Here is a 14,292-nt window from a genome sequence, read left to right as displayed (position 1 = left end):
TAATTTGCATAATATATGCGTAATAAGCAAAATACCTTGTGAACAGATTATCTGGAGATCCGTATGGGGTACAGTGGCGTAACTTGGTGGGGAGTTGCGTGGCCAGAGGTACTCGACCTGATTAGATTTTCATGAGGTCAAAGGTCACATACAAGGTCAAAGGTCAACTGAGGTCACCAAATCTTTTAATAATTAAATTTCAACTGTGCATCACATATCCCAATAACAGCTTGATCGGTCATGTAATTAAGGAAATATGACGACTTTAAGATAGTCGCTTTCTTTGTTAAGTATAGCAAAGTAGCACTTTCAATGAGTGATAACTCGTAAAGGAAGCATCTTTCTGTTTTGATTTATTTGATGAAATAGTTCTTTGGTATTGCCAAATTTGATTTTTCAAGCGCAACATACTTTTTCCAATTTCGTGAGGTCAAAGGTCACATACAAGGTCAAAGGTCAACTGAGGTCACCAAATCTTTTAACAATTAATTTTCAACTGTGCATCACATATCCCAATAACAGCTTGATCGGTCATGTAATTAAGGAAATATAGCGACTTTAAGATAGTCGCTTTCCATGTAAAGTATAGCAAAGTAGCACTTTCAATGAGTGATAACTCGTAAAGGAAGCATCTTTCTGTTTTGATTTATTACTTTGATGAAATAGTTCTTTGGTTTTGCCAAATTTTGGAAGGTCATTACGGGGTCATCCGAGGTCACTCAGGGGTCATCTGAGGTCAAGTTATTAAAAACTCGTATGGGCATGAAACTTGGTGGGTACAGTCATCATTTAAAGCCAAATTTTTGGAAGGTCATTTTGGGGTCACCAGGGGTCATTTGAGGTCAAATTAGTAAAAACTGTCGTATGGACATGAAACTTGGTGGGTACAGTCAACATTTAAAGCCAAATTTTTGGAAGGTCATTTTGGGGTCACCAGGGGTCATCTGAGGTCAAATTAGTAAAACTGTCGTATGGACATGAAACTTGGTGGGTACAGTCAACATTTCAAGCCAAATTTTTGGAAGGTCATTTCGGGGTCATCTGAGGTCAAATTAGTAAAAACTGTTGGATGGACATGGAACTTGGTGGGTACAGTCAACATTTAAAGCCAAATATTTGGAAGGTAATTTGGAGTCACCAGGGGTCATCTGAGGTCAAATTAGTAAAAACTGTCGTATGGGCATGAAACTTGATGGGTACAGTCAACATTTAAAGCCAAATTTTTGGAAGGTCATTTCGAGGCCACCAGGGTCATCTGAGGTCAAATTAGTAAAAACTGTCGTATGGGCATGAAACTTGGTGGGTACAGTTACCATCGGCCAGATAATCGTGCCCAGCCGATAACCGCCAAATTCATTTACCTCTCTACCAACAGTTATCGCAAAAAAGCAGGCGGTCACAAAAGCAGGCGAGACTCGTGGTTCGAGAACCGCCTTGTTGATCATACTGATAAATTTTGGAGTGAGACTGACAGACAAGTGAAGAAGTGGGAGTGGGAGGGGGCCACGAGGGAGAAAGAGAAGAGAGGGAGAGACGTCCGACTAGAAAGAGAAGAACACAAGAGGAGTCTTCACTGTATATAATTTTGCACCCTTCGTCGTGAGTTTTGTGATTTTTATCATCGTCATCGGTGGTGGGAGTGATTTTGTGATTTTGTCTGTTCTGCACCGGATGTGAAGTTGCACCGCTGGGCGTGATACCATGTATGGTCTACCCAGAATTCACGTAGAAGTAGAAGAGAAGGGACCAGGAAGGGAGAGGGGACTAGGGGAGACTGATTCGGGGAGGAAGCGAAATAGGGAGATATCGTTGCCAACTTGCCATGACACGAGGGAAGGATTTATTGGGGTGCGACTGTCTCTTTAGCAGACCTTTTGTGATTTAAGGGCTTATTTTCAACGTTTTTACTCAAAAAAGTGAACCTTTTCATTCGGATTGGAATTATTGTCACATTAATGTGAATAAACAACATTAAAGACAAGAAAAAAACACTGGTGTTCCATAATCTTGTCTTATCCAGCCTTTATTGACACAGGGATCCACCTGCATTAAAATAAGCTGATTGGTACTTCAAACTTAACAATGAATTCAAGTTACAGATCAACTCACTTAATCCCATTCATTTTCCTTTCTGAACAATAGACTTACGAAAACTGAACAGATAAAAAGACCCCGGAAAAAGACCCTTAAAGAGTGCCCTATGAATGTGTGCTAAAAATTGCTTGCTCCCACCTCTTGACTTGCCAAAATTGCTTCCAACCCCCTTCTTTTTGCATGCCAAAAATTTCTTGTCCCCAAATTTGTGACCGTCCATCAACAATGAGAGGACATTCCTGAACCTTGTTGACTTGGGGATGATTTGAAGTAACCGCCAATTATGACAAAGATATGTAATACCAGCGATGTGGAAAAAGAGAAATAATGTAGCAACATAATAATGTAGCCTTTTACTGAAGGAGCAAAGTTTAACAAGCCATAACTCCACTTCTGGATATCGTTTATATTAAAGTCAAATGATATATCATTGTAAACCTTATGATATATATTTACTAAACACGGAAGAAAACAAATTTAATTATAGTGCAGACCAGCTCTGCTAAAAAAAAGAAAAAGATAAATAGCTGCATTGGCTAAAACATTGATCAAGCAGCAGAAAATAAAAGAAATCTGAATAACAGTGTAGGCTTGAGTGAGTTAGGACAAGTGTGAAAACCCATAACAGCAGGCAAAGTATGGATCGAGAGCCACATGGGAAAAAAGACCGGGGAAAGGCATAAAAACATATGGTAGGCCAAGCAGGTCACAAAGAGGGGAAATCAACAAGGGAAAGGAAAATTGAAAATAACCAAAATCTAATGAAAAGGAGGACCACTGACCCCACAACCTGGTACATGGAACAACATATCCCGCCTAGGTGGGACAGCCATGCGGTACCAACGTCTATGTGCTATGGCTCCCAGTGGGGAGAGGCCGAGGAGGGGCTGGTGTCCCCCCGCTCATCAGCGCCGTCGGTTCCGGTAGACAACAGGCCTTGGCTAAAAAAATGTCGCTCAAATACTTCCAATCTTGGATATGAGTCTTCCTTTTTTGCTTTTGACATTAACACATTGAAGGATATTGATATATAAAAATGCTGTGAAACATTTTTGGAAAAATTTTACCCTACACCCCCCGACTGCACTGGCCAAAAAAAAAAAAATTGGGTCAACAATTCACAATTTCCGTCGGCAAAAAAAAAATGTTTGTCGGTACATAAACAAGTTGTGCCCCCATGGTTCCCAAAACCTGGCCACGCCACTGATGGTTCCCACTCCCAGACCATGAAAACAGCATGCCTGGAGTGATGAGATGGTCTGATTTTGAACAAAAAAGTGATGAGAAAAGGGTATGGGACCTGCATGACCAAAGGGAGAGGGAGATTATTGATGACCCTTGATGTTGATGCCTTTCAGTGTGGTAGTCTGCAGTGTTTTAATCCATTTGGCTTCCAAAGCCAACCGATGGTAGTAGTTCTTGCTGTAAGGTCTGTCGAAGGCCATGATGGTGATGTCTTCAGTGCTGTGACCTGCTTGATTGAAGCAATATCTCAAATTATCAGCAATATCTCGAATTTGCATAAAGGGAATAACTAGTGCACAATTTGCTATCTTTAGGTTGTTTTAATATTGAGTGAAATGAAACTGGGACATTATACTTTTATTTCTTTTGAGCAGAGTATAATGTATGTATGCAAGTGATTATGACCAACTTGCCAACATTGTCATCATCATTCGTCATATTTTTATAGTGATTTGACCAATTTCTAATATGTTGCAATAATGTCCACTTACATACAAGTTACACATTGTCTTTTATATTTAACTTTTACAGGTCAGAGATCATCTGTAAGACATGGCTACGGAAAGATTATTTATAGATGAAGATGCCAGAGGTGATTCATCTTACACCTCAAAGCTTGCCTCTAATCTTAATCAGTTCAGAAACCAAGGCACATTTTGCGATGTCACCATCGTCATCGACAATCGGCGATTCGGCGCACAAAGCTGTGTTGAGCTCGGGTAGTAGCTACTTCATGAGTATGTTCACCTCCGGATTTCAAGAAAGTGAACGATCAGAGGTTACGATACAAGATGGTTCGGCGGACAATTTCGCTCAATTGTTAGAATTTGCATACACTGGATACTTTCAGCTGTCTGTGACCAATGTTTGTGGTATCTTAAGAATGGCGTGCTATATGGACTTTAGTCATGCAATCGATGTATGTGTGGAATATATTATAGATATGTATTATAATGGTATTAACTTGGATGATTTGTTCGAGATCTATTGCTTAGCGGATAGCCATTATCCCATATCTGTGCTAGTCGATATTCTCCATCATTATTTGCTGAAGAATTTCTTAAAGCTGGCAAACACCAGGGCATTCTTAGATCATGCAAGCAAAGATTTTGTTGAGACGTGTTTGAGCTCAGAGGAAATAGAATCAGATACATCAAAAGAGGTGGAGGTTAGTACATGTACAATAATTGTGTATTTCTAGTGTGTGGTTGCAATGGGGGAGGGGGGGTGAGGGGTGCTAAAAAAATGCACTGGATGTACATCTGTGACCAAAAAAATCAAGTGAAAACTGAGAAGGGGTGTTTTGTTGTTTTTTTGCGATCAGGCAAGTCCGATCAGGACTTTCCTTGTTCTTTTCTTGTTAACCTAACGCCCTAGCTATTTTTTGATGAGGGGGAAGGACGGAAGGAAGAAAGAAAGAAGAAGAAGGGAAAAACTTTTTCCCCGAGTGTGGTTTTGAACCACCGACCCCTCGGGTGCCAGACACGTGCACGGGCCTACCTTGCTACAGGGGTGTAGCTTTGCCGGCCAAGCTGTCCGTGACCATATGACTGTTTGCATGATATGCAATTGCATCATGTGGGATATCTGCCTGTGCATATGCTTTGTGAAGTATGGTTTTGTGATACCAAGTTGATATAATTAAAATCTAGTCAACTGGACTTACTATTTTTGACTGGCGACGTTTCACATCTTCCTGATTTTTCTGCGTCGATTGGTCAAGTGACCCGTGACGGGGTGATGTTTTGTGATGTTTGGTACGGTTAGGGTTAAGGGAGTGTTTTGGCTAGTTGGGAGGTGTTGTAACAAAATTTGGTTACACATGTACACTGTCTTCTAAGCTCACAAGGCTGTGAGTTAGCTATTAATAATATAGCCTTGTACCGATTCCCTTTTGAAATATTTGTGATTATGAATTGCAGTACAAGAAATAAATCAAATCATAAAGCTAGTGAGCTACGCTTTCTTAGAGATGATGTTCTCAACAATGAACAACCAACCATGATGATCCATGGTTGTTGCACTTTGGTATAAATCACAAGCCAATTTGAACAAATATCAATAGTAGTTTTGCAATAGTGATGTGTTGCTTTTGAAGCACAATTTGCCAAAGAAATGTTTGGTTGATTAATTTGTTAGAGATGCCTTGAAAACAAATGTACCGTATTCATTCCAATAAGCGCCCAGGGTGCTTAACAAAGTCATTTTGGGTGGGCGCTTATTTTTTACCTGGTTTACCTAATTTTTTCATAAGGGGCGTTTATTAAAGACAATTTTACGTACGTTATAAAAGGGTCCTGAGATGCTCTAGTAGCTTTTCTGATGCAGAAATGTATTGCAAGTTTACACACTTGTAATCCTCCAGCTATTTCACTGTATCGATGTCTATCTGTCACTTCAACATTAATGGTACCCTTGAGCAAATTGAAAATACCCTGGGTAGGCGCTTATTGGGGCATGGGCGCTTATTGGAATGAATACGGTACTTGAAAAATGTGTGTGACATACTATTGTAAATTCAGCTTCAGAACTGACCTTGGGGAAACATTTTGTACTTTCAGATTCTTCAGTGTACTTTGAATTGGTTGAGACATGACTGGAACCAGCGAAAGACTCACACTGTCGATCTCTTGAAGAAAGTCCGTCTTGGTTTGGTGTCGAGTGCAAGTCTCAAGCAGATTCTTGGTGATGAAGTACTAGCCATCCTAGAGTGTATGAAAATGGTGGAGGAGGTTGTAAAGTTGCATGCTAAGACTGCTCCGATGGCATTAATTGAGAGCCATCCTGATATGTTCGCCACCAGGAATACTATTACAGTAAGTTGGCTAACAAAGAAAATGTTAAGGGCTGGGGTATGAACGTTTGGACAGTATTTATTTTGGGACATCAGAGTACATCAGACATATCGAATTGCATTCTGAATCGAAGAATGTCATTCTGATATCAAATAATTTTGATTTTTGAAATTAGCAATTTAATACACATTTTATGGCAAATCATTAAAATTGATATTTTTGATATTTAACAGTACTTGAAGTAAACTTAATAAATCTGATGATTTATACTTAAAAGTGTATGTAGGTGGGATGAAAAGCCGACGATCAATTGAAAATTTTGACCTTTCATTATTGAAGATATGGATTTTTTTCCCAAAACACCAAAAAAATTAGGTCTTTTTGGGAAAAAAATCCATATCTTCAATATGAAAGGTCAAAATTTTCAATTGACCGTCTGCTTTTTCTCCCTGCTACATACACTTTAAGAATATATCATTAGATTTATATAATTTACTTCGAGGACTGTTATATATCAAAAATGTGAAAAATATCAAATTTTTATAATTTGTCATAAAATTTGTATTATATTGTGATTTTCAAAAAATGAAAATTATTTGATATCAGAAAGACATGCTTCGTATTCAGAATGCAATTCGATAGGTCTGAGGTGCTCTCATGTCCCACAAAAATACTGTAAAGCATAATAACGCTCATTTTAGATCCCTTATGGGGTACTACACCCCTGGCTAATTTTGTGCCTATTTTTGCATTTTTCTCAAAATTATAGCATATTGGTGACAAGTAAGATATGTATAGACCACTTGGCATGTGGCGTCATTGCCCGGCAGTATCTTGTGGCGCATTATGACAATTTACATTGTTCTTTGCCCTGCAGTGTGCGACGCATCGTAGTCTGCTAAGGGCACATGCATTTTAAATCGCCCGCCACATTTCATACAGTACAAGAAAGCCATTGAACAGTGTAGCGGCTCGTTCGAGCATATCGATAGACGAGTCACTCGCCTTTGTTGATAAACAGTGATGTCAAGAGGTCTATACTATAGGGGCAAGGACTACAACTTCTGTACTGAAAATTCAGCAACTCAAAGTAAGTAGTCAAGATTTATTGATTAAATATTGGTTTTCCCTCATTTTTGACTGTAACTCCACAACTGTTGTGTGTGCTGAAATAAAATTTCCAGTGCAGTAGTTGTAGTCCTTGCCCCTATAATATACTTACTTGTCCCCAATACGCTATGATTTTTGAGAAAAATGCAAAAATAGGTGCAAAATTGGGCAGGGGTGTACCGTACCCCCTTAAATAAATTGCCAGTAATATGCCTGTGTGTACATTCATTTTGTAATCATGCTTCCCCATGTTGCATCAATTGCCGAGTCACATGGAACCTTGCTCTACTTTGCTGAATAGGATGGTAAAATTTGTTTGTGGAAGATCTACAAATTACTATGTACAGTAAGCCAAAAAATTAAGGTACCAGTTATGTTCATCCACTGTATATCCTAAATAAAGACATTATTTAAAGGGGGTTAATTACTTCTTGGTAGATGTTTATGTAAATACACAGCCAGCTGACGTCATTGACGTCATAATACATGTGCGAAACAGGTTCTATAATTGGCTAAACTATAATATGTGATGCGATCAAGCAAAATCAGTCGGAACTCGGAAATATTGATTTTGAGATATAGCCAAATAAAGGAAATATTTCCTTTTGTTTCTTCTTGTTTTGGAAACTCTTTAATTGCTCATATCTTTGGAACTGGTTGTTCAATTTCAATGGGGTTTTCTGCAAAATCCAGCTTTGTAAATGTTTTTTACTATCCTGTAAAAAACTGAAAATTTATTATTGCCGAGTTCCGACTGATTTTGCTTGATCGCATCACATATAATACCAAGTACGGCGTGTAACATCATGTTCATTAGCTAATGTCTGCCAATCTAGTGTGGGATATCAGTGGGTAGCATTGAAAAATTTGAGTACCGATTCAAGAATATTTTGTTTTGGCTGTTTAAAAAAAAAATACATGTACTCCGTAAGCTTAAGTCGGACTTGCCCGATCGGGCGCAGCTCTTCAGAGTTTAATTGCCCGACAAAAAAGTTGATGGGATAGGCGATTAGTCGCGGCCTGTGCATATGTTAGGGATGGTCTACCAGGATTTCCAATAAGCCCCCATTTTTTCTCATCAGATTTTGGTATCAGAAGAAAGAAAGTTCCTATTTGTCTCATTACCCCAGTAAAATGTTGTGCCCGAGACATGTTTCGTTTAGATGGTATGAACAAAAAGCGTGTAAATGGTAACCACCTGCCGTGACCACCGGGAGTATGTATGTACTATCCTATGGGACATTGTTCTACACGTTTTTGCTTCTTATATCAAACATGTATGATATGATACAAATTTGGAAACGGATTGTTTTAAGGGGGAACTACACCCTTCGATAAATTTGTGACTATTTTTGCACTTTTCTCAAAAACTAATAACACACTGGTAACAAAAGTTATGTATATTATAGGGGCAAGGAATCCAGTTACTACACTGAAATTTCTGTGACCCAAGACAAACAGTTCGTTATTTATGATAAGAAATGAGGTACCGCTAGGATGTACCTCATTTCCTATCATATTTACTGAACCGCTTGTCTTGAGTCACTGAAATTTCAGTGTAGTAACTGGATTCCTTACCCCAATAATACATAACCTTTGTTACCAGTGTGTTATTAGTCACAAATTTACCACATGGGTGTAGTATCCCCTTAATGGTAGGCCTCAATGTAAAACACAATATGAATAAATCGAACCATGCCCCTTTCACAGTACAATTTTAATATTGGACTAATTTTCAATTAAAACTTATTTCCAAAATCTACGTGACTCTTGTCACTGCTGATGAGAGCAGTGGCGTAGCACGAAATTTTCAAAGAAGGGAGGCAAAGATGGAAAGGCAACATTCAAGTGGGCAAAATTTGATGAAAAGTTTCAAAAACTAGTTAAAAAGTACGAAAAAGGCATGCCAATCATAAATATCAAAGCAGCTAGCTTGGGAGGTAAGACTTCTCAGGGGCAGCATTCCCCTTTGCCCCACTGACTGCAAGAGAGAAAATGATAAATGAAATTTAAAAAAACAATGATACATTATATTGGAATGCTCACAAGCAAGAAATACTTCCTTTATAAGTGCATACAGATGTGTGTGACTATCTCATAGGCTTTGGTGAGGTGTTGAATCAAATTTTGTTACTTATTCAAATTAATACTTGACATTATTTTCAGGCACCAGTATATATAGAAGTTCGTGAATCTGAGATATGCCTTCATACCAGGACGAATAAACGGTGCTACAAACTTGGTCGCAGTACATCATTCCCAGGTGATTGTCCATCGAATCCTGCCATCATACAAGACCGCGGTAATGGCGTCAGTTTGCTGGTCACCGGCGGACAAGTTTACGTTGCTGGTGGCTTAGGTGAGGATTGGATACTTGAAGATGATGAACATAGAGCTCCAAGTCCACGATGTGGTTTCTACAAATACGATCCGCAGAGAGGCGTCTGGGTTACCCTGCCTCCTATGCCAGTGGCTCTAGCCTATCCAGCTTTAGTAGAATTGGACGGCTACGTATACGTTATCGGAAGCTCAAGCCAGAAGTATTTCGACAGTTACGATGTGTTACGTTTCGATATTGCTGCTAGACGGTGGCAGCAAATAAGTCCGCTGCCTGTAAACTTGAATGATATGTCAGCAGTTGCTCTCAATGGCTACATCCTTGTAGCAGGTTCATCAGTTAAAGGTTCATCATCGGTTAGAATTTTGGGCAATGTATATGTGATGAGGTTATTTGTGCTTGCACTAGATCCGAAGACATGCATTTGGTCTGTCGCGTACAAGGCACGCTTGCCCATTCCAGAGGGCATACCGGCAGATTTGGGGTACATACATCAATATCCAATACAAATATTCATGCACAATGGTACTTGTTACTTTCAAAGTGTTAAGTATGAAAATGAACGGTACGAGATAATGGTTGAAGAAGTTATCTGGGATTGCATTGACGGAAAACCAAGAATCACTCTTGGGGAGGAGGTTGATCAAGCGTTAACTTTCGGTGCTCTGCTGAAAGATGAAGATGTTGTTAATCCTTCACAGATGCTAACCTTTGATAAGAACAAAGTCAGGTTGTCATACATGCCACAATGCAGTCTTCCACACGACAAAGATGAGCCATTTATGAAAGCCATTCACAGTTGGTGACATTGTCACTTGCAATTTACAGAGACTTGTCTTTCTGATATCTTCATCAAACACAAAAACTATGGTATGCAGAAATTCAACCATAATGGTCGGACACTTTTTAAAATTGGGGCTAAAATAAGACAACTCGGGAGAGTATGAGAGAGTAAAGCATGTCACCATACACCCCATATGTCATATGCAAATTAGATTAGCCACAGAAGGTCGCTATACTGAGTCTCGTCTCATGTTGGAGTTTGTAGGGGAATCCGTGTGTTATGCGGTTGTGTCGCCAGCGTACGGACAAATCCTTCTTCTTTTTTACTTTTGATTGACGATTCTTATACTGATTTACGCCTCTGTGCATCGTAAAACTAAGGAGTCCATACAGTTTTATCGGACCCTTTGGTCACTTTCAACTTGTGATTTAAGGAGTCCAAAATGGCCAAAATAAAAAATAAGGAGTCCCTGGACGCGCAAACCCCTTAAATGCGACCCCTGTATACGCCTCGGAGGATTAGTTTTAGCACGCGCTACCACAAACTCCAACATGGCATTACTCTCAACTTGAGATGAGACACAGATTAGCAACGTCATACAGGCTGTATCAAAATGAATGCTACCATGGGGTCATGAGTGGTTCCTAGTGGAAAGATGGGTATAGGGATGTGCGGCAGATTCTTGGTGCATTTTCAGGATCTTGGGTTTAGATTTAAGTGCAAATTTCAGAAAAGTGGTTTTCAAAGTTTTCTCAAGAGATATTGAAAAAAAAAAAAATTTTCATTGCTTTTTAGCAAAACGAACAACATTTGCACACATTTTCCAGAATTTGGTAAATTCACCTTAATTTTGAACAGAAATAATGTCATAGTCCAGAAATTAACATAATATTTGGTATCTTAATTTGGTATATTTTCACGGTAAGTATTCTGAGTCCCAGCTACGCATCCCCGCCCAATCTAAAATAAAGAACCCTCAGGAAATGGTATCAACATTGTGATATAATGCATTATTGATAGTTTAAACTTATGATATCAACACAAAATTAAGACGTTCTTCAAATTTTAGGTCACAACTTTGACCTTCATCTGGAGACTGGCAACCCAAGTTTGGGATCAGTGACCTTATGGACACTTGACCCCAATACACGGTCGTACACTCTTGGTAACTTGTATCAGCCCACGTAGTAGTTGAGTGATGGTTGGTTGACTTTGATGTAAATTGACTCCTTCACACCCTTTCAAAGTATCTAGCATCCCGGTCAAGCATTTTGACCTCATCCAAAGGCCAAATCAACTTGGTGGCTGGGGGATTAATGTGGAAGTGCTGGGAGACCTCTGATGAGGTAATTCTTTACGTAACCGTGACAGGGACCGATATTATTTATACACTTGATTTTATATGTTTAATATTCAAATGCAGTATAGATCATTATGGGACACCCTGCATATATCTGGTTGAAATATATTGTCGAATTTATGTCAGCAAACATTCCTTAGAAGTTAAACATAACTGGAAATAGATCAAATAGCAAATACTACTTGTTGCATCAAATATTAAATAAAAAGTATAAACTGGGCCTAAGACCCCCAGCACATGTGTTTCATTTACTATTGGTTTTGGTTGTATATCTGCCCAGTACATGGAGCACGCCTGCTCAGTAATGGGATGTCTGGGGGATGTCTAGGGGACACTCTGCCTCCCCATTCTTACACCTATTGATTTGGCTTGGATTTCTGCCCAGTAGATGGAGCTGGCCTGCCCAGTAAGGGGATGTCTAGGGGACACTCTGCCTCCCCATTCTTACACCTATTGATTTGGCTTGGATTTCTGCCTGGTAGATTGAGCTGGCCTGCCCAGTAAGGGGATGTCTAGGGGACAGTCTGCCTCCCCATTCTTACACCTATTGATTTGGGTTGAATTTCTGCCCAGTAGATGGAGCTGGCCTGCCCAGTAAGGGGATGTCTAGGGGACACTCTGCCTCCCCATTCTTACACCTCTTGATTTGGCTTGGATTTCTGCCCAGTAGATGGAGCTGGCCTGCCCAGTAAGGGGATGTCTAGGGGACACTCTGCCTCCCCATTCTTACACCTATTGATTTGGCTTGGATTTCTGCCCAGTAGATGGAGCTGGCCTGCCCAGTAAGGGGATGTCTAGGGGACTCTCTGCCTCCCCATTCTTACACCTATTGATTTGGCTTGGATTTCTGCCCAGTAGATGGGACTGGCCTGCCCAGTAAGGGGATGTCTAGGGGACACTCTGCCTCCCCATTCTTACACCTCTTGATTTGGCTTGGATTTCTGCCCAGTAGATGGAGCTGGCCTGCCCAGTAAGGGGATGTCTGGGGCCACTTTGCCTCCCCATCCTTACACCTATTGATTTGGCTTGGATTTCTGCCCAGTAGATGGAGCTGGCCTGCCCAGTAAGGGGATGTCTAGGGGACACTCTGCCTCCCCATCCTTACACCTATTGATTTGGCTTGGATTTCTGCCCAGTAGATGGAGCTGGCCTGCCCAGTAAGGGGATGTCTAGGGGACTCTCTGCCTCCCCATCCTTACACCTATTGATTTGGCTTGGATTTCTGCCCAGTAGATGGAGCTGGCCTGCCCAGTAAGGGGATGTCTAGGGGACACTTTGCCTCCCCATCCTTACACCTATTGATTTGGCTTGGATTTCTGCCCAGTAGATGGAGCTGGCCTGCCCAGTAAGGGGATGTCTAGGGGACACTCTGCCTCCCCATCCTTACACCTATTGATTTGGGTTGGATTTCTGCCCAGTAGATGGAGCTGGCCTGCCCAGTAAGGGGATGTCTAGGGGACACTTTGCCTCCCCATTCCCTCGCCTATTGATTTGGGTTGGATTTCTGCCCAGTAGATGGAGCTGGCCTGCCCAGTAAGGGGATGTCTAGGGGACACTCTGCCTCCCCATCCTTACACCTATTGATTTGGCTTGGATTTCTGCCCAGTAGATGGAGCTGGCCTGCCCAGTAAGGGGATGTCTAGGGGACTCTCTGCCTCCCCATCCTTACACCTATTGATTTGGCTTGGATTTCTGCCCAGTAGATGGAGCTGGCCTGCCCAGTAAGGGGATGTCTAGGGGACACTTTGCCTCCCCATTCTTACACCTATTGATTTGGCTTGGATTTCTGCCCAGTAGATGGAGCTGGCCTGCCCAGTAAGGGGATGTCTAGGGGACACTCTGCCTCCCCATTCCCTCACCTATTGATTTGGCTTGGATTTCTGCCCAGTAGATGGAGCTGGCCTGCCCAGTAAGGGGATGTCTAGGGGACACTCTGCCTCCCCATCCTTACACCTATTGATTTGGCTTGGATTTCTGCCTGGTAGATTGAGCTGGCCTGTCCAGTTGGGTTCTCGTAAACAGCTGCATGGAATGTGTGTCACAAAGTTGGGCACTACTATTTTGAAACACCTTGTATTTCATGACAGATTGACAAACAAAGAAAATACTAGAAACCCTTGTTCAGAAATGACAACATTGTATTTTTATTTCAGCTTTGTTTTGCACAGACGTGTGTGTGAAGAATATAAGTATTAATGTACTCTGGACATTGATATGGTATAAAATAATACTTAAAAAACAAAGTGAATGTCATTTTGACCAATTATGGAGATGTATTCTAATCCATGGTCTCACAAGTATCTAGTTTTAATATCCAGTTAAATATTACTTTGGCTAAAAAGTAATTTTTAAGTAAAAGGATTTGTCTTCTTAGGCCAATAATAAATTATTCATCAATTAAGACCAATGTATCAAAAAACCATAATTAAGTATTTACAGTACTTTTAGTACGTACATTTCTGAGACTTCTCAGTATAAATACAATTATTCTAAAATCGCATGCCTTGTGGTTCAGGGCAGTAAGTTGCATAACAGTTGTGTACAGACACGATGCACACAGTTGTGA

The 14,292-nt window shown here is 40.5% G+C and overlaps 1 protein-coding gene across 1 annotated transcript; it reads left to right on the top strand.

Annotated features, from left to right (window-relative positions):
- The first annotated feature begins 4,047 nt into the window (after positions 1-4,047).
- On the top strand, positions 4,048-12,041 carry LOC140137653 (kelch repeat and BTB domain-containing protein 8-like). Its single transcript, XM_072159386.1, has 3 exons — positions 4,048-4,507; positions 5,901-6,155; positions 9,411-12,041. Exons 1-3 carry the CDS (start codon positions 4,073-4,075, stop codon positions 10,386-10,388), a joined length of 1,668 nt encoding a protein of 555 aa, XP_072015487.1. The 5' UTR covers positions 4,048-4,072; the 3' UTR covers positions 10,389-12,041.
- The last annotated feature ends 2,251 nt before the right edge of the window (positions 12,042-14,292 follow it).

This window comes from Amphiura filiformis, chromosome 17 (genome assembly GCF_039555335.1).
Source record: "Amphiura filiformis chromosome 17, Afil_fr2py, whole genome shotgun sequence".
NCBI classification, from domain to species: Eukaryota; Metazoa; Echinodermata; class Ophiuroidea; order Amphilepidida; family Amphiuridae; genus Amphiura; species Amphiura filiformis.
This window is presented reverse-complemented; position numbering and strand designations above follow the sequence as displayed.